The sequence below is a fragment of the Indicator indicator genome, chromosome 27, assembly GCF_027791375.1.
Source record: "Indicator indicator isolate 239-I01 chromosome 27, UM_Iind_1.1, whole genome shotgun sequence".
NCBI lineage: Eukaryota > Metazoa > Chordata > Aves > Piciformes > Indicatoridae > Indicator > Indicator indicator.
The window spans coordinates 10,724,999-10,746,263 of record NC_072036.1 but is presented as its reverse complement, the minus strand read 5'-3'; the positions used below and the strand labels follow the sequence as shown (position 1 = coordinate 10,746,263).

At 39.9% G+C, this 21,265-nt stretch overlaps 1 protein-coding gene across 1 annotated transcript in view; it reads left to right on the top strand.

The window, feature by feature from the left end:
* The first annotated feature begins 3,382 nt into the window (after positions 1 to 3,382).
* The window catches only part of AFG1L (AFG1 like ATPase), a 45,996-nt gene continuing 28,113 nt past the window's right edge, over positions 3,383 to 21,265 (top strand). Inside the window, exons 1-6 of the mRNA XM_054393035.1 lie at positions 3,383 to 3,476; positions 5,920 to 6,143; positions 13,392 to 13,443; positions 14,302 to 14,403; positions 15,764 to 15,894; positions 20,915 to 21,014. Of these exons, the coding sequence (XP_054249010.1) occupies positions 3,383 to 3,476; positions 5,920 to 6,143; positions 13,392 to 13,443; positions 14,302 to 14,403; positions 15,764 to 15,894; positions 20,915 to 21,014 (703 nt within the window). The remainder of the gene's footprint in view (positions 3,477 to 5,919; positions 6,144 to 13,391; positions 13,444 to 14,301; positions 14,404 to 15,763; positions 15,895 to 20,914; positions 21,015 to 21,265) is intronic.

The following is a 21,265-nucleotide window of genomic DNA, read 5'->3' as shown; positions in this document are numbered from 1 at the left end:
GATAATCAGAAAGCAGAGATGAACCCAAAGTACAAAATTAGCCCATCCACATAAGCAGTAGTATACAGTAGGTGGTTGCTTTCTAACTTCTCTGTGAATATCCTACTCATCGCTCATCCAGCATTATTTCTGCCCCTTACTAGTGCACCTTCCATACTTCCTTTCTGCTAATAGCTGCCAGCTAGTCACTTATAAACAGAAATTAAACTGACAAGAGTTTGCAAAGTGGGAGTGAAAGGGAGCCCTACCTGAATTATACTAGTTATTAAACTGGTCTTGCAGCAAGGCAGGAAAAAAATCAGGAATTCTACTGAAATACACATGCTTTCGTTTTGTTACACAACCTGTGCTACCACATCTGACTGCAAATATGTGGTATTGTCTTAAGTATTGTCTGCCTCCTGGGCAAGCCTGGTTTCATTATCTATTGCAAAGAAACAACAAAGTGCCTAATACTCTATGCTGGGGAAGCTGGTGAGCCTATGATGAATCAAGAAATTAATTTGTTCTCATGCTGGGTAAGTACTAAGAGTGAGGAGTAAGTGAAGTGTTTTTCCCATGGAACACCACCTCAGCAAAACTATTCTGCCTCCTTTTCCTAACAGAGACAGCTGGTGGTGGAGAGCTGTACAGAGGCTAGCTACAGGCTGTAAACGTTGTGGTGCCTGTGTGTCAATAGCATTGGTAAATAAGGAGGATGCAATGATCTGTTTTTTAAATTGAGGTTAAACACAAATCCTCTGACTTGGGAGGTGAAGGGGAAGATGCTCCCCCACTTCATGATTAGCCTCCCATTAACATCATGTGAAAGCCACACTGGCTAATGAGGCGAAAAGAAGGAATGAAGGGGAGGGAGGAAGTCACAGTCCTGTGAGCCTCCTTATTTCCTTCCAACACTCAGCAAACGCATTTGCTTATTTTGAGTTGTATTTTGTATCTTTTTTTGTGCTCCATGAGATGGAAGTTACATCATCAATAGCTGTTTCTGTTTGCTAGAAAGGTTCTTTTCAGGATGAAGGTGAGCACGAATTCAGAAACGAAAGTTTTCATTCTGGTTTCTGTTTCTGACATGAACTTTGGGACCAAATTTCAAACCTGGAGAGAGAGAGGTCATCTCTGTTTGTGGGTCCAAAGACTAAATGCTGACTAATAATGTAAGCTGGGCTGAACAAATGTCAATTTAATTTCTCTACAATTGCATTGTCACATTTTTGGAGAAGAGCAAAGGGATAGGGAATCAAGTATACAAATGTACCACAGAAAGGATCTGTATCTGTTACAGGACGACACCTGTGCTAATCTACAGGGGTATAAATGAAAGCCCTGTTCTTTTAGGTTAACATCAAAACATGCTTTTGCCAAGTGCTATCACCCAGTGCAGATACAGTTGGGGTGTGCCGTATCTCTGGTGATGTTTCAGTTCATAGTACTGCAGAAGGTTTATTCACTTAGGTAGACAATATCAGAATAGATCCCAATGAGAAATTTTTCTATGCTGCCTGGGGTAACAAGGTTAAGAAAAAAAAACAGTGACAATTTAAATAAATCAGATGGTTCTGCTGAAGATTATGCTGTCATTTTCTCCAATTATTCTTGACATCTCACCCATTTGTATTGTGATCTGAGTTAATAATGGAAGAAAACCCAGCTCTTGTTGCCTTGTTTATTCTTTGTTCTCAAGGAGATAAGCTGTTTATAAAGATAAGTTATTTGTTATTTAAATCACTTTTACTGAAGTTGTTTGTTTCCTTGTTTTGAGTTTCTAAAAATATTGCAACAATTGTGATGCATCTTGGAGAAGTCTATTCAATTCACTATGATTTGTACTGGAATTCATTCCTAAATGGGCACAGGTGTTGATAGCTATAACATGCTAGAATGAGTCAAAACTAATAAATGCTCAATAAAGGAAAGATGAAAGAAAATGCACTGAAAACAACTCTTTTTAAAATGTGCTAAATTAACAGTCTATTTCACTACTTAATTGGGTATATAGCACTGAATATGTCTCTGGAGCAACTACGTATTTTAAAACAGGTGAACACGTTAGAACAACTTCAATCCCTTAATATTTTCAGTATCATAAACATTATTTTAAAAACTAGCAATACTATTTAGAATATAATCAACTTCTCTTTGCAAGCTGTTCTATGGTGCCCTATAGCAACATTTTGCTATACTCTTCCAAAAAGAAAAGTTGATTAATACTCTGTGAAAAATACTTGCTTGCTTGCTTCTGTTGGCACAGAAATTTAATGCTAGAGTAAGACAGGAATTCTGAAGCTGCAAACCTGGAAGTCAGTTAAAGCATTTCCTTTGTGCTTTTACCATGAGCAGATCTTTCTTGCACGACACACTCTGCAGGCAGCATCTTCTGAAGCTTCATCCTGACCTTTGGGTGTATTTCTGATGGCAACAGAGGGCCAGCCACTGAACATGGATAGTAATTCCTGAATGCCAGTGCCTTTCTCTTGGAGCACAGGCTTGTTGCATTGTGCCTGTCTAGAGAGCTTGGTGGTCACAAGGGAGTTGGCTGGATAAGACAAGCAGGTACCTACCAAATGAGGTCTGCGTTCTCCCAAGGAGCCTTCAGGAGCTCCCATGCTGGTGGTCTGAACTGGTATCTCCATGGACAAAGCTTTATGGGGCTGAATCAGTCTCTAAGTTTTGCATTACCTTCAGGGAAATCTGCTTTTATGTTATCATAGCTTTACGTTATTATATCTTGCTGTTGTAGCTTATGCTCATAGGCATCAAAGTGGTTGATGCCTAAAGTGCTTAAGTGCCAACTAGGCTGTAACTCTGACCAGGAATATTTGTCCTTAAGATTTTAGAAGTATTTGCCTGTATTATTTTACGTATTATTTGCCTTTAAAGGTAAACAAACACCACAAACTACGAAGCATCAACAAATGCAAATTCAGTTGCCAAAAACTCCTCAGCGACAGCCTGAAAGATGCTGCATCGGATACAGCCAGGTTGCAGCACGATACAAATCAGGCGACAAGGAGGTTGTTTGGAAACTTTGGCAGGGTGGATACGGCACTGAAGTGGTGTAGTGGCACCAGTGTGGCACTTCGGTGCTCGGTGAATTGCGACTTGGGCCGAGCGGCCTGAGCGGCTCCGCGTCGAGTGCGGCCCTAGGGCGGGCGCCGCCGGCTCTGCTTCCTCTCCTCGTCGCCCGGCTCCCCAGGGGTTGCCCCACAGCCTGCGGCTTGGTTTGGACGGCAAAAGGAAGGAGAGAGTCCCGGGGCCTCCAGTGAATCGACTGGGCCAGCACAAGCCGAGATAGAGCTCCTCCGACAGACTGCGGCCATTGCCCCGAGGTGGCGGAACTCCGTTTCCCAGCGGGCCCCGCACTCCCGCTGCAGAGGCTGGGAAGATGGCGGCACCCGTGTCGCCCTTGGTTACTGCGCGCTGCCTGCTGCGGGCTTCGGCGCGGCGAGCCGCCCGCCTGCTACCGGCCCTGTGGAGAGGTCAGTACCGCCGCACCGAGAGGGGAGCCGGCCCTGCGCCCTGCCTTGCCCAGCTTGCAGCCGGGCGAGCGACACGCTGCTGGGGCACCGCGTAGGGATGGCACAGTGCAGCGGCCGCGCCGGCCCCTGCGTCCTTCTGCGCCGCGCCGCGGGTCTCCCCTTCGGGCAGAGGGGAGCCGAGTCGAGGGCAGGGGACGCGGCGGTGTCTGTCGGTCGGGACAGCCGGCGGGACGCGCACCGACCCCGTGCCCTGCCCGTGTCCTCATCTTCCGCCGCCTAGGCAGGCCGGGACGGCGTGTCCACTGACAGCACCGGGGGAGCCCCGAGTGACGGGCGGGGGCTGGCGCCCAGAGTCGGTCGCGGATTGCCTGGAGCCGCAGGGGATCTGTGAAGGGAGCCCCATGGCTTCCCGAGTTTACGATACCGCTTTCCGTTAGCGAAAAAGGGCTTTCTGTGCGTTGCTCCTTAAACGCTTCACTTTGCGGCGGGAACGCTGGCGTCTGCCAGAGCTTCTCCTGGGCTCTCAGGATGACGTCTGAGAGAGATGGACTCTTGTCAGTGGTGTCCAGGGACAGGGGCAATGGAATAGAACGCAGGAGGTCCCACGTCGACCCAGGGAAAAACTTCTCACTTTGAGGGTGGCAGAGCACTGGAACAGGTTGCTCAGAGAGGTCGTGGATTCCCCTTCTCTGGTGGCGTTTGAAACCCACCTGGATGTGTCCTGGATATTGCCTGTCATGGTTTTTATTTTTCACCTCATTGAAGGTCTACAATTCTAGTCATGTGTTTAAAAAGATGTTTCATTTGATAGCAGTAAGAGACCAAATTTGAATTCATCTGTGGAAGTAGAGCACTTTCTCTCTCCCAGAAGGGAATAATTGCCTGAAATTCACTCACATGAAGTTTTTTTGCATTGCTTGAAAACTCACAGATTAATAAATTTAAAGCTGTCGCCTTCTGCGCTCACGGAAAGATGGCAAAGATGAACTTCATGCCCTGGAATAGGAGTTAGACAAGGACCTGCTAGGATTTTTTGTCATGGGAGTTATCTTCTGACAGATTTTAGACATCACAGTTCAAAACCTTACACAATGAAATGCAACTGCTAGGAAAAAACCCAAGGATTACAAGGATGAGTGGTGTTTATCTCGGTTGCCCTTCTGTGCTCTCAACCTTCTGCTATCAAGATCAGTTTGTGGTATGACACAACCGAGCTCCCATTTCAGATTGTCTTTGTACATAAATAACTCTAGTGCCTGCCTCAGCTGTGACTGTTGCTTTCATAAGCAGTGTCATTGAAACTCACATACCTTTTTCCTGTGTCATCTTAGACAAGGGTTCTAAGTGGCAGTAGGAAAACTAAACAACACACTGATTAGTCTTTCAATTTGCTGCTCTTTTCCAGAGCAGAAGCTCCCTTGAGTTAAGAACACATTTTAAATGTTTTTTTTTATGTAGGCGTAGGTACCTTTGCACTGGTAAATTAATGGCAATTTGCTGAAGGTGTCTTTAGTTCCCCACTTAAAAGGAAATTTTATGATTTCAGGTTGGCATTTTCATTCTTACTGATTTAGGAAGGCTTCTTTGGAATCCTGTATCTTCTTTCCTAGTTATATATCACTTTATGTCTAGGAATTCTGACTTTTATATATATATATATATATATATATATAAAAATAAATATATGTATATATATGTATGTGTGTGTGTATATATATGTATATGTACAGAATTCCTACTTGGAGATGGCCCTGCTACCTTTAGGGAGAAGATAATGCCAGCAGAGCAGAGCTTCACAGCTATTGCTTTGCTTGGTGTGGTCTTTGCCTCTTTTCAGCTTGCTTACAGAAATCCTGTTTTGGTCTCCTGTTTGCAAGCTTTTAAATTCTTTCTGTCTAGTTAAGCCCACTGCTCTCTGAAGGATTAACCTATTTAGAGAAATGAACTTTGGAATTTTTTTAATTATTTTGCTCCAGTTACTTTAAAAAAACCACAGAGAACAACAAAACCAAACCCAAACCAAACCAACAAGAGCAAAAAAAACCCCAAAACCCAAAACAACAAGAAGCCCAAGAAACACAAACCAGCAACAACAACAGCAAAACCCAAACCAAAACCAACCACAACCCCCCAAAAAATAAACAGAAACAACAACAACAAAACTTCCCTTGCAACAGCTCATCCAAATCTTACCAACTCTCCAGCTGGGCTTCCTGGTGTGTGCTTGTTAATAAGAAAAATGACTGTTCAAACCTACTAGTAGAGATGTTTACTGCTAAAGCTGGATGGTGATTTAATGATAAACACAGGGCTAACGTGCTCTAGCAGCTGTATTGCTAAGTGATGTAAATACATCTTTGTGTAAACTAGTCAGAATTCTTTATGAATATAAGGGGATGCTAATCAAAACTTCCCTATTAATCATTCACTCTTCATTCTACAGCATACACAGCTCAGAGAGGTGAGAAGACAGCCCCTGGTACTCCTACAGATGCTAATGCCAGAGCCTTACTGGTTTGCCATGGACCTTTAGAACATTATGACTTTCTGATTAAGCAAGAAGAGCTGAAGAATGATGAGCAGCAAAGAAAAGTTGTGCAGCACCTGCAGAAGTTGCATGAGAGCCTCAAAGGTTACAGCATCAGTTCAAAAAATCTTCTTTCAAAGGTGAGGTTTATGATTATAGAAATATTTAAATTTTTTTGCATTTATATTTGCTCATAAGAGCATGCTTAAAATACAGAAATTCCTGTCTTTAACATCTCTTACTTCTGCAACTGGGTCTTTAGAGATAGATCATTCTTTGTTGTTTGGGTCTCTCTTTTTTGTTTGTTTAGTTTATAAAATTCCAGTGGCACTCTAGAAGTAACCAAATATACTGAAATAATTCTGTAAGAAAATGTAGTATGATTTTGGTTATATCCACTGCCTACTTTAAAAAAAAAAAAAAAAAAGTAAGTGTCATTTGGCTATAGGAAGGGGGGCCTAGGCCAGGTTTTAATTTTCAAGCACTGGTATAACAGGTGTTACATATACTGAGCAGTGATGTTTTGTGTTCTAACAATGAATATAAGTGGAATTATCCAGGAGACTCTAAATAATTTAGCTTTGAAAAACATGATAATGTCAATAAGACATGACTTAAAAAAAATCTATTCTTTCCAGTGTTGTTAGTCTCCAGGTGAGGTAAGGAAAGCAGGTAGAGGTGTGATCTGTACCCTAGTTTTGTTTCTGGGGACATCACAGCTCTTTTTTTAGAGTATTAAGAGAAATTGAGATGTATGCCTGTTACACAGCACCTTAGCAACCATAGTGCTTTACCCTTCTTGATGCTACCAGCCCACTGTTGCAGCCCTGTAACTTTTCCCTGAAGCTGCTGATGCAGTGTTTTCCTGAGCCTCTGTAGCAGTATTTTTCCTGTCTTGTTCTTATACTGTTATTGTCAGATTGTTGAGCTTGTGGCCTTGCACCTGCAAGTCTTGATAGTGTTGTAGCATCTTTAGGACCGGTATGATAATCCCCCCCTTGGCTTTTCTTGCCTCTTGTGGTATAAATTTCAATTTATACCCCAGAAAACCAAACTAGTGCCCAGCAAAGTAGATAAGACATTTAATTACTTGCTACATATTAGGCAACCATAGATGTGCACAGAAGCTGAAGGACCACTGAATATGCTCCATTTGCACCTGATCAAAACACTTGAGTCAGCATAAATAGTCATAAACATGAAGGGAAACAAGAAGAAGAGAGTCTGATGATAAAAGCATAGAACTGGGGGAAAAAAACATGGCAAAATATTCATTGCCATCATTATCTTAATTTCCCTGCCTTCCGTGGACAGACACCTCCCTAACCCTAAGAGGAGGCTGTATGATAGCTGTCACTGCTCTTCCCAGCCAGCCACTGAATGTTTTTCTTTCTCTTGCAATGCTTTGGTTTTATTTTTCATCAGAAGTTACTTTCACATTTTGCAGTCAATGCATGCTGTCATCTACAGACCTTGATAATAAATCTCCTGTCAGTCTTTCTCAACATCCTTTATGCATCACACCTTTGGACACTGGACAGTAAAAGAGGAAGCCACTCAAAAGGAAACCAGATATCTGGCTTTGCTCCTGCATTATCTTTTGAACATACTGCCAGATGTTTATTCGTTATCATCCTTCAGAAAATCTATTATGATGAAGGTGTTGATGTTACTGTCCAGCCTGAGGATCAGTAGGCTAGAGCATTTTGTTTATTTCTGGAAAAGTGTTCTGGACATTTAGATAGCCTGTTCTAAAAGCACTGCCTTTGAGAATAGTATGGAGAGCTGACTTGTGTTAACTGGAGTGCCCTGAATCATTAGAGTTGTTAGAGCAGGTGTCTTGTAATGGCTTTGTAGATCAGGCATTATGTGGGTTTGTTATTTACTGTTTCTTTGATTGGAAAGCATGAATAGAGAAGAAAGTCTTTATTGTAGAGAACAAATACTAATCTTATTCTATTTAGGAAATCGTGATGCTACTTTGTCCCTGTACAACAAAGCTGCCTGCAGTGAAGCCAGACTGACACTTTCTTAAAAGGAAAAAGTCAAAAGCCAGTTTTTAGATTGAGAATGTGGTTTTCATTAGTTCCTTTAAAACACTCCTCTCTTTTATTTAACATTGCTTCTATTCTGTGCTTTAATTTGAAATCAGCTTTGAAAAATCGTTGCATGGCTTGCTGGTACCTGGGAACAAATGCCACAGTCAGTAGCAGCTGTAGAGCTAATCACTACTGGGATAAATATTGTTCTAGTTGGAGATTTTTTTCTTCTGGAGTTTGCTATCTCTGTGGAAATCTTAGAAGACTCATAATCAGGTTGAGCACTGTAGTACAGTGGCATGCATCAAAACTCCAGAAGAGGAGTTTTGTGTAAATCTGTTAAAGCCTGCTAATTTATCTCTTTTTGTGATGAAATGAAGCCACATTAACTATGGTTTAAATTCCAGTGCAGGCTAGGTTTTGCTTCAGCACAGTTGTGATCAACATCCTTAATGAAGGTTTTGCCCAGAATAAGTTACAGCTGTGAATAGGTAAAATCATGGCCACAGAGGACTGGACCAGCTGTAGGCAGTGGCATCATATACTTGCCAGGTGTCTGCATCTGTCAAGGAGCTTTTCAAGTAAGTAAAATACACTTTTTCTGTTGTGGAGTTCCACAGTAGGGCTGCTGTTGAAGACTTGGTTCTCTTTGGAAGAATAGAACTAAGGCTTTTAATGCCAAGAAGAGGTGGTGAGTAATGTTCTCTGCAGTTGGCCTGAGTTTAATGAGCTTTGTGTAGGCAGATGAGTGGAAATAGTTCATGGAGCTAGTAGAAGGTGTCTCCAGGAGGTTCTAAAGTTACAGGGCACAGATAAATCTGTGTTTGTGAATAGCTCATTGGCACTCTCCTCTCTTGAAGGCCTCAGGCTTTGTAACATTGAACGTGCTAGGAAGAGAAAGATAAACCTCATGCTGTAGATGTTCAGTTGCTTTTATGCTAAAACATTTCCCCTGGTTTTCCTCAATGTTTTGTGCTTAATGGGCTTTTGTAGATCTGAATGAAATGATTTTTTGCAGGTCAAACATGTCAATCAGTTATAGTAGTTTGTAGGTTGACTCTTTGCCTTTTCAGGTTTCTAGCAATTTGACTAACCTATTCCTAGCATGAAATCTCCTGCATTGTAAAGAATCTGCTGGCAGCTTCTTAGAAATAAAAAATAGTGGTGCTCAGCATTTCAGGGATGCTCATTTTGCCTGAACCTGTCATTGAAGAGAATGTGGTTGAGGTGAAGAAAAGGGGGAAAAGGAGAGACAGAGAGCAGCCTCTTTCTGTCAGCCTCTTCTGCAGTCTGATATTTCTTATTTTATTGCTCGATTTCTTCTGTGATAGGATTGCAGAAGCCTCTTCTGAAATAACAGTTATTCCAGAAATAGAAACTTACTGCCCTTCTGAACAAGAATGATCTGCTTTGGGTTTTGTTTTGTTCATTTGTCATTTTCTATCTAAATAGTTTTAGTCACTACAAGTAGGATTAGGAAGTAAATATTTATATCAGACACAATAGACACATTTCAGTGTTTATCCCAGGGACTTGCATTACCTCACAGGCCAAAGCTTTCTGAAATCAATAATCTGGAGGGGATGACACACAACATGAGCCATTTCCTTTCATAATAAAACTCTGTGTGTTTTTTCATGATACAGTTTTTTGTTGTTATTGTTTTGGTTTGTTTTGGGTTTTTTGGTTTTTTTTTTTTTGCATCAACTTGGAATGAATTTGAGGGAAAAACCCAATTAGTCTTGCTGCAAACCAAGTAGGCTTTTGTTTTTCTAAATTATTACTCAAATTTGAACAATGACTTTGATCTTCAACTTGCTGAGAGCATGGCCTTGTATGTTGGAATATTTTGAGAGCCCCTCAATAGAGGAGTTCAAGGCAGTAACTGTTTGCATAGACATTTTAGGTCCCCATCTTTTCAAGATAATACCAATTGGGACATCTTAAGAGTTGTTGAGTTGCTGTGCTAATGACTTGAAATAAACTCAATTATAAGTGAGGTCATGTCTTGAAAAGAGGTATGAACAGTAGTAAACACCATTCAAGACCTTGAAAATGTGTTCAGCTTACAACCAAAAAGGAGACCTGAAAGAGTGGGAGAAAGTGACAGTTTTGTTAGTATTTAGAACCAATAAAATCTGCTGTTTGGAGACTTGTCTCTTGGATTTTGTATATTTTAATTAACCACTTCAGTGTTGACGTGCTTTTTCACTTAAAAGTTTTTCAAATCACAGTAAATATTCCCAGGAAATGAGTTGCAACTTCCAGGCTTCAGAAGATGTATGAGAATAATTTTTAAAATTATAATAATAATTTTAAAATCTATTTTATGATCACACAAAATAATTTGAGACAAGCAGGATGTCTGAGTTTCAGTGTTAAAAGCCTACCAATTGAGTTTAGCTATTTTTTTAAACTAAAATAGATGTTTTCCTTTTACAAACAGACAAACAAACCCCGACAAACCCCAACAATAACAATAAACTCCAAACAAACCAACCCCAAACAATATCAAAAAACAAACAAACAAAAGAAATTATAATAATTATAACTATTATTATCCATAATATATTGCTGCTGTTATTATTGTTGTTGTTGTTGTTATTATTAATGTTATAAAATACATTTGAGATTGAGGAAGAAAGTATCCTGAAAGTGTGAATAACATCTCTTCTGACAGGGGAATGTATAAAATATTTCCTACAAACTTCTTCAGTTGGCTAAAGAGGATTTAGAGCTTTTCTGGCATTTACTTTGCTTTTAGAGATGCTCAGTTCAGCAAATGTGTTTGGATCTGCCACAATATCTATTTGTTGTATTATTTTTGTAGCAATTAGGTCTTACTCAAAAAATTGCTGTCCTCACAAAAAAACCCCAAACCAAACCACCCCAAACAACAACAAAAACAAACAAACAAAACCCTGACAACAAAACAACAACTAACTATTTTTTTAAAATCAGCTAGAGATTTATTTAGGCTTTTGTGAAGGCCAAGCCATTATATTGGTTTCCTTTAGCCAAAACTCCCATTTTTCTGTAACGTTTTCCAGAAATGATAAGTGCTGGAATGAGAAAATACACTCAGAAAGACAGACTTCAGGATGGTTAAATGTAATTAATAAACACTTCAGAATGAGACAAAAAAAAAAAAAGCCATAATGCATTACTCCTGGTTCTGTAACCTCTACAAAGAGAGGTAAAGCAGTGCTCTAAACACCCCAGTTTGTTCTTCTAGCTTAGTGTCATTCCTTGTGAAACAGCAAATTGCACAAATACAGCAAAAAGAAAAAAAAAAGTGATGTGGTAGTCTTTTGTCTTGTCGGAATGGCTGTTGTTCATCTGCAACAAAAAAGAATGAAATTCAGTGAATGTCTCACTTGGATTTTTGTTTGCACTTCTCCTTTCTTCTCTGTGTAACTTGGAGCTTCGGTGCTTTTAAGGAGTGCAAGCTCTCTCCCAAAGCACACGCTGAAAAATGTTCCCCCCTGACGTTCTCTTGGGGTGCTTGCAAAGCACTTGCAGATAGTTGCAGCCTTGGCTATTAGTGGAACTGTTTCAGAACATCTGAAACCCTGCTCAGCCACAGGTTGGTGATGCAGAGTTTTGATTATGCTATTAATACAGCTCTGAATTAAACCTGAGAGTGGGTCTTACACAAGAGCTGTGCTCTCCTGTTTAGTGAATAAACTGCTCCTATATAGACCAGAGACATCTTTCTACCTTTTGATCATATATTTTAGTTCAGGTTTAATCAGTGTTTTGCTGCTGACTCCTAGGTTTCTTTAAATGTGGCACTAGGTTTTGAGAAGTGCTTTAAATTTAAGTTGTTTAGCAATTAGCCAGCTCCAAATGAGACCACAGGGTTGCAATTATCGTTTTCCTCTGTTTTGGCTCAGCTCATAGAAGTCTGGAAGTGGAGCAGTTTGAAATAACCAAATACTCATCTGCAGTGTGTTTGGGGATGTCAGTTCAGTTTCATGAATTTAATTAAAATTTTGTTAAGATTTCCACTTTTTCTTTGCAGAATTCTGCTTGTAAGTGTCTATGCACAATAACTGGGGGAGGACTGTTTCAAATTGAAAGTCTTGCTGTTATTGCAAGTTGTGTTTTTTTTTTCTTTTTTTGTTTGTTTTTTTTTTAATTAAAATATATTTGAATAAAATAGAATAAACCTTTAGGTGTCACAACACGTGTCCTGAGTAATAGGAAGAGATTAAAAATTGTCTAGGCAGGATTCATTCAAGATAAACATCACTCACTTGAGAAAATTATTAATAAAAGCAGTATGTTGAAAAGATCCTTTTAAGAATATGTTGTAACATGCAAGTTGCAGCTTGTAACTTACAACTTGCAGCTTGCAACTTGCAGTATGCAACATGTATGTTGCATGGTGTTACAAGTTGCTTGATTTTGCATATCTGTGTGTACACAGACATGCACACCTATACAGGTGCCTGTTTTTACTGTGACTCCATTGATGTTTAAACCAGAGGTGATTCTGCATTTAAAGTGGAGAGAGGGGACCCTGCAATGCTCACTGGCTTTGCAATCCTGATTTCATCCAAATGATTTAAATCTTAAGCAGAGCTGCTTTACTAAGTGTATAGTAGATATCTCTATGAATACTTCAATACTGTTCATTTTATATCCTTTTTCCTAGGGCTGTTTGTTCAAATGGCTTAATGAGGAAAAGGATTTGTGTTGATGGTGATGGATGGGGAAACATTTAATCATTTTATATGTGTGCTGGTCAAAAGGCATGTGTGCTAAGACTGGAGATGGCCTTGTTTTCACAAGGATTGAAAACCCCCAACTAAATCCTGCATGTGTGTTTGTTTGGCCTCTTTGATAGAATTTGCACAAATGCAACATTAAAATTGCTTACCAGTTCTGAGCTAATGATTTATTCAAGGTTACACATTGCTGCCTAGTGCTGCTTTGGTGGTGGACTTTATAGGGTGTCAGGTAGGGAGAGATGGGGGGAGATGGATCCAAGCTAGAGCAGGGGAGATTTAGATTAGATACCAGGAAGAAGTTCTTCACCGTGAGGGTGGTGAGACACTGGAACAGGTTGTCCAGGGAGGTGGTGGAAGCACCATCCCTGGATGTCTTTAAGGCCAGCCTGGATGTGGCTTTGGGCAGCCTGATCTCACAGAATCACGGATTCTGGTGGAGGGTGTCCCTGCCCATGGCAGAGGGGTTGGAACTAGGTGATCCTGGGGGTCCCTTCCAATTCTGACAATTCTGTGATTTTGTGCAGTGCACCTGTTTTCTTACTTTACCCCAGCAATGTGCTTGCCTTTGTTTTTACCCCATATTTAATCTATTTTTTTTCCTCTTGATTTGCAGCTTTTTGCAAAAGCCAAAGCCCCCAAAGGTCTTTATGTCTATGGAGATGTTGGTAAGTTTCAGCAGCATCCATGGAATGTTCTTGAAATGCATGTTTATATCCAAATTCTGAAGTGGCTGAAAGCTTTGTGTGGAATTATTGCTGTAATGAATTTTTCCATGATTAGTTTTCTTCCATGTTACGATTTTATTTGATGCAGTTACACTCCAAATTCTGGAAGCTGTTGGATTGGACTCTCTTACCATGTATAGCTTTTGTTCAGTGCTGCCTACTCACTAATACTTAAAAACACAATTAAGGAATTTGGGAAGTAATTGAGGGTGCCATGGGATGAATTTATACATTCTAATTGCAACAACACAGCATGAAAACACATTCAGTCCTCAAGAGGAAATACTAAAGAGATTTCATGGATGCTTAGGGAGCCATTTGTGCAACTTTTGGGCCATCTCTGTTTGGATCAAAATTTTAAACCAAAAATAAAAATATAGTTCAAAGTTTTTGAACAGAAAATATAACTGCTGTTGTTCACACAGTCTGGTTTTGTACTGACTTGGTGGAAGAGTATGGAATCATAGAATGGTTTGGGTTGAAAGGGACCTCCAAAGGTCATCTAGTCCAACACCCCTTCACTGAGCAGGGACATCCTCCACTAGATCAGGATGCTCACAGCCTTGTCCAGCCTCACCGTGAATAGCTCCAGGGATGGGTCCTCAACTACCTCCCTGGGCAACCTGTTGCAGTGTTCCACCACCCTCATGGTGCAGAACTTGTTCTTAACATTCAATCTGAATCTCCTCTTCTCTAATTTCAAACCATTGCCCCTCTCTAATGAGCAATCATTATTGTAATCAGTCCATACTGTTCTTAAGTTAACTACCTCTTGGGTATTTGTTTTTTTATTTGAAGGCACAGGAAAGACAATGGTGATGGACATGTTCTATTCTCACTTGGAAGTAGAAAGAAAAAAGAGAGTCCATTTTCATGGCTTCATGCTAGATGTACACCAGAGTAAGTGCACACACAGGTATTTAGAAGAATTTGTAAATCAAATAACAATATCTGTGAAAAAAAGTCTGTCTCATCCTACTAATCAGTTTAACTTTATTGCAATATGTATGCTAAAAAGGTAAAAAATAAGAGAGAAGTTAAAGGATTTGAGCATTGTCTATCATATCAGAGTAGGTGTTAATCTCATATTATTTCTCAAGTATCTCTTCTCAAAGATTCTGTGTACCTGATTGTGTAGAAAACTTGAGTGTATATTTAGGATTAAATCCTTAACTAAGTGTTTTCCAGTTACTGATTAGCTTACATGAGATCTGAAGAAGGCAGTTGCTGAAACTGGAATAATAAATGTTAGATTCAATCTGCATTTTGAGTAAGCAGTAACTAAGTCAGGTATAAACACCAAGGAGAGGGAGAGCTGTTCTGGTTGGCAGATCAGGAATTCAGAGGAGAAGATAATAGGAGGAAGTTCATTGCAGAAGTTTTTCTGACAGGTTGGATCAAGTATAGGATCATAGAAGCGAGAAGGTTGGAAGAGACCTCAAAGTACTTTGTTTTGACAGAGATACTCTGAGATATTTAAAAATTTGTTTCAGTTTCTGAATTCTGTGACTTCAAAATACTCTGGAATTCTTAGCTGATGCTGTCATTTACAAGTGGTGTGACAGCTTCGTTTTTCTTGGGGAGCTTTCATCATTCTGCCACTTTTAGTGCCCTCTTTTCTGTCATCATTGAGTCACTGTTGAGGTCTTCTGTTTCCATTTCTTGTCAGTTGTGTTTTAACAACGGTGCACTGCAGGACCTTTGTTTGTAGTCAGATGAAATACAGTCCATGAGACAGTAAAATATGGATGCAATAATCTTATTTTGTGCTAGTGTCATCAGATTTACATTTGAAAATGTAAAGTTCTTTAACTAATTGCATTCTAAATATACCTTTAGAGCATGCACAGATTTCTAAACACTGTAAGGGCTTTCCATACTCAGACAGTTGAAGCAGAAAATGCCAAATTACAAAGTGAAACTGAAACTAAGGTCATGAATTGGAGCAAGATAATTTCTATCAGATTTTAAGTGCTACTATAAGTGCATGGCATTCAAGGGCTCTCTGATATTTATTGTACATATTTCTAACCAAGAACATATGAACAGCAGAATCTTTGGGCTTTAAACAAATGCCTGGATGTGGGTGTAAACTGTTTTGTCCTCTTGAAATTAGACTTTGCAGCTTTTCTATTTTTAATTGACTGGGTGACATTTTATTTGGCAGCTAAATAATTTTGTTCTCCCTATCTTAGAAAAATAAATAAGGAATATTTGTTTGTTGTTTGTTTTTTTTTTTCCTCCTCTTTTACCAACTAAGGAATACATCGCCTCAAGCAGAGCTTGCCAAAAAGGAAGCCAGGATTTATGGCCAAAACATATGACCCAATTGCACCAGTAGCAGAGGAAATAAGTGAAGAGGCTGCTCTCCTATGTTTTGATGAATTCCAGGTGAGAAGTCAGCTTCAAGAGAAGCTTCATAAAATTACTTTTAATCTTAAAATATGACAATTGTTACTGCTACGGCAGCATTTGAATTACTGACCAGTCATGAACTGTAGAAGTTTTGAGTTGATTGGGTTTTTTTTCCAGGGAATAAGGTGCAAGTTAGCAGTTGAAGCCCCTTTCTAGTGCTTTCATTTACCAGTCTAGTTACTGCTTATGGAAGAGTTTACATACCTTAGAGCTTAAGAGACTCATGAGTAGTTTAGAGCAGGAACCATCACAGTATAGTTCATATAATGCAAGAAAAGTGTCTCAGTGTGATTAAGGACGTGGGAATCACCTGTCAAATTCAACCTAAACTCTTTCCTAGAGTTATTGGAGCCTTTTTGCATGGCAGTACCAGATTATATCAATGTAACTAACATTGAAAGAAACTGTTATTCAACTAAATACAAAAAAAGGAGGATCCCAACTCATAAAACTATCTGTGGTTGATTCATTTGTTTTACATATCCTGTGAATTTTGGTTTAAGAGCATGTCACAAACGTAGGTTTAGAACTGCTTGATAATTTTTTTTTTTTGGATGGAGGTATTTGGCAGCTTCAATCAGCTGTGTTTCCAGGCTGTCTGTCAAGTTTCCTCATTTTAAGAGTACAGACTGGTAGTTGTTCCCAAATCGATTGCCTGCTCCCTCTGCTGACTTGCTTGGGGTACATCAGTCACTTGTGAAAGTCACCTTGTTTGGTTTGGGTTTTTTTTTTTTTCTGGTGGGTCACCGTGGGAAAGTAATACAAGATGTGTACTTTCAAATGTGTATCTAAGCCTTGGATTAAGTGAATTAAAAAAAAAAAATCTGGTTGTACAAATGTTCTAAATTCACAGCTTTCTGAACAGCTGGGCTTCAGGACTGATTTTCTGTAATGTGGAAGGTTGTGCAGGCTTTGCCTACTGAAGAGGAGGCTGAGTTCCCTGAAATTTTGCAGAAGGCACTGAATTTGGGATGAGAACTATATCTGCTTAAATAGTCATAAAGGAGTGCAGTGAGCAGAAGAGCACAAGTCACAATGGTGACACAATTAACACAGACAATAAGGATCCATATCTGATTCAGGATGTTTGCAGCTCATTTCCCCAGTTGTGGTGGGGTTAATGGTTACATTTCACTGCAGTCTGATTCACAGAATCGTTTCAGCTGGAAAAGACCTTTAAGATCATCAATTCAGCCATTACCTGACTACTAAGTCTGGTGCTAAACCATGTCTCTCAGCACCACATCTCTGCCTCTTTGAAACACCTCCAGGGATGGGGATTCAAACACCTCCATGGGGAGCCTGTTCCAGTGTCTGAGTTTTCTTCTAATTTTCTTCTAATATCCAACCTAAACCTCCCCTGGTGTGTGTTGTGGCCATTTCCTCTAACTTATATTAAAAGAATTGCTAGATTAAAATGAAACTGGAAAGAGCTGGAGACTTGGAACATGTACTGCTCTGGCTTGCAGACAAGGCTGCTGTCTGTTTTGACAGATGGGAAGTCAAGCTGGGTCTATCTACTTTTCAAAATGTTTGTGTGGAGGAAACATCAGAAAACTTGAGATTTGCTTTAAACACTTTCGGTTGCTTTCAAATACCTGTTGGGGTAAAAAAATTGGCTGGAATTATTTATTTATCTTATTCTGAGAGATGTTGTAACAGGAACAGCAAAAAGTACTGTTAGTGCTCATATTTCAGAGGAACCCAAATGCAGAACTTCAAAAGACAAAAGCATTACTGAGGTTGCACATTCATCTCTGACAGTAGGCTAAAACCAGAAGTACTCTGAGGTGAATCTTGTTGCAAAGCCTGGGGAATTGACTGACAAGTAGGGAGTTGCCTAATTAATGGAGAAAAATATTTCAGCACTTCTCAAAGTAGTTTTGTGTGTGCCAAACACTCGTATTAAAAAGAAAAAATAATTACAGTGTCTTAAATGTTTCTTTTTGCAAATTCTCTGTGGTAACCAGGACCTTAGTCATGGAACTGAGCTTCTGACTTTGGCCATTTTGAAGCAGGTTTTTTATTTTGGTCAACATTTACCTGAACTGGAGGCTCTCAGGTGATTGAGGCATTGCTACTTACTTATGTTTGTCATACAATTTCAATATGCAGGTCTTTTTCCAAATCGCAGAAGTCTTCAGCCACTCTAAAAATGTGTCTCTGTTTTCATAGAGTCATTCAGGTTGGAAAAACCCTTGAGGCCTTGAGGGCCAACCGTTAACCCTGCTCTACCAAATTCACCACTAAGCCATGCCGCTAAGTGCCACAAAAGGACCGTTAAACACATCCAGGGATGGTGACTCAACCATCTCCCTGGGCAGCTTGTTCCAATGCTTGACCACTCCTTCAGTGAAAAATTTTGTTCTGTCACTATTTACCTGTGAGAAGAGACCAGCACCTGCTTTTTTTTCAGGGTAGTTGTAGAAGGTGGTAAGGCTTCCCCTCAGCCTCCTCTTCCTCAAACTAAAAAGCCTCAGCCAAACTTAGCAGCCCCAGAAGAAGGTTAGAGCTAAGCCATTTGTAATTATAATTTTGATGTATCAGAACACAGAGGTTGGCCAATAAAAAAAGAGATGAGTTGTTTAGTGATCAAATAACTACATGCAGGTAATTAGGCTCTTAATTTTGGTGTGTGACTGTAGCCTGGGGTAGGATTGGTGATGAAAACAGAATCCCCAGTCCTGCTAAGCTGAATGATCATACAGTGTTCATCTTTATATACCATGGGCACCACTTGGACTTAAGCTGCACTTTAGGGAGTTTTTTACTAACCTGCATGCTAATAAAAATTAAGCTCTTGTTTTTGTGCTAATACTAATTGCTTTTAATACATGCTTATGTTTGTCATTCATTAGGTGGAGCTGTACCAATCAGTGGCTGACTGAGTCTCAGGCACTTACATATGTAAATTACCTGTTACTCTGGTGTGTTTTCTTTTTCTTTACTTTTTTTTCTTTTCTTTATCTTTTTCTATTTTTGTGAGTCATACTAGAAAGCAGCACTAGGTCATAAAATCTTTTCTCTTAAATGCTAATGAAATTTCTCCATTCTCTCTGTTAAGAGGCTCTTCTTGTTGTTAATTTGCAGCTTTTGCTTTTGTTCTCTATTGCAGTTTAAAAAAATCCCCAAAAAACCACAGGCAGGGACACCTCTCACTAGCCCAGGTTGCTCAAAGCCTCATCCACTCATCCAACCTGGCCTTGAACCACCTCCAGGGAAGGGAGATCCACAACCTCCCTGGGCAACCTGTTCCAGTGTCTCCCTACCCTCACTGTAAAGAATTTCTTCCTTATCTCCAGTCTAAGTCTGCCCTCCTCAAGCTTCAGTCCATTCCATCCCATCCTGTCACTACAAGTCCTTGCAAAAAGTCCTTTCCCAGCTCCCCTTCAGATGGGGAAGGCTGCTTTAAGGTCTCCCTGGAGCCTTCTGTCCTCCATGCTGAACAACCCCAATTCTCTCAGCCTATCCTCATAGGGGAGGTTCTCCTCTCTGATCATCTTTGTGGTTCTGCTGTGGCCCTACTGCTTAGTCTAGTTACCATCTAGTTACCTACTTTACCTCATAGAAATTTCCTGGCTTTCTGAAGCTATAATACACACAAAGAGCTCATATTTGCTTCTCAGTTCTCAAAATGCCTCTTGCTTTTTGACAAAACTTTTGAGAGGTGTTTGTCTGGATTTTTTTTTTTTTGTCTTCATCCCAGAAATGTCAATTAGAAATGAGAGAATGATAAGGGGTGGGGTGGTGGTGGAGTAGGGGAAAAAATTGATACTGGTTAAGGGCTTTTTGTGGTGCATTGCTATCACAACAGACCCATCTCACCTGGTGAAAGCACATCAGTCTGGCAGTCTGTTGTGTAATGAATGCATCTGGTTCTCAGCATGCCACCACTTTCTGCATTGCCTCAGAACTGAGCTTTTGCTAAGTCCAAATGCAACAAGTGGCTGCAGAATGAGGGGAATACAGGAGAAACAAGGGTAATGATAATAAAGATGCTTCACTTACCCACCACTGCTGATCCCTTGCAGGTGAACTCCTGTAAAATACAAATTGATATTACAAAGGGTTTCTTCAGAAAAAAATTTATTAATATTTTTTTTCATTTCTGCAGAGTAGTTTCTGTTTCCTTTTGTTTCTTGGTACTGTAAAGCAAGTTTGTTAAGCTAAATGTAGACACTTGAAGAAATTTTACTTTATGGCTTGTTTTTCAGTCTTTCCCTCCCCCCCCCCTTCCCCAGTATCACTTGTGCCACCCATTTTTTAGTTTTTATCCATGTTTTGTGCCTGAAGGTTAGAAGAGGCTGACTGTGCTGGAAGTGACTGCAGTGCCTTTTGATTATTCATGGACAGTAATAGAAGGCACTTAAAAAGAACAATGAAATTGCTTATTTTTGTGATGGGCCATCTGTTGAATTGTTTTTTTGCAACAATCACACAATGGTATCTATGTCATATCATTCTATTTTCAACAGCAGCTGATTATGTCTAGTTGGCTACTTGTCTTTATTTCTAAAGGCCCATGACCATTTAAATTCACCTCTGCAAACCTTTGCCTCAAAGGTAATAGAAATGTAAAACAGCTGGTGTGGATTTTCTTTCTCTCTTCTGGTTTTGGGTTGGTTTTGTTTTGTTGGTTGTTTGTTGGTTTTTTTTTTTTAATGTTGTTTCTAATTAATTAGGCCCCTTAAATGTTTAGGTCTGTTTTCTGTGTCTCCCACCTGTAGTTTTAGAATAGAAGTTAACATGGAATCATTCAGTGGTTGGTAAAGAAATGGTAGAGTTCCACAATAAAGAGTGGGCAAGTTTTGAAAGACTGTGGTACATTCACTGCTTATTAATTATCCCTTTTATTTTTTTCCTCACCAAGCAGTAATTAGAATCTTTCTGCATGGCTTTCACTAACAAGCATTTTTTTCCTAGCTACAAAGCCACTTGCAGATCTATTGCAGCAGAAGCTGAAAGCAAGATGAAACAAATGTGTTGTCTCCTACAGGTCACTGACATTGCTGATGCCATGATTCTGAAGCAGCTTTTTGAAAACCTGTTCCAAAATGGGGTGGTTGTTGTGGCAACATCTAACAGGCCGCCAGAAGGTAAAAACAAAACCTCCTGCTGCTGTTGTCCCAATCTCAGTGTCCTACAGAACAGTCATCTTAAAATCCTGCAGCAGTTGATACTAATAAACTCTCTCTAGTCTTTGACAATCTGAGGTACTTCAATTTGGCCCTTGGGTTTTTTCCCTGTTCTTAAGGAAGAAAGGTTTTCAGTAAGTCTTATTCCTCCTTTCTCTCAAACTCAAGGTGTTGCTCCCCCCCACCTCCCTTCAAATCCTTCTGTGTTTTCT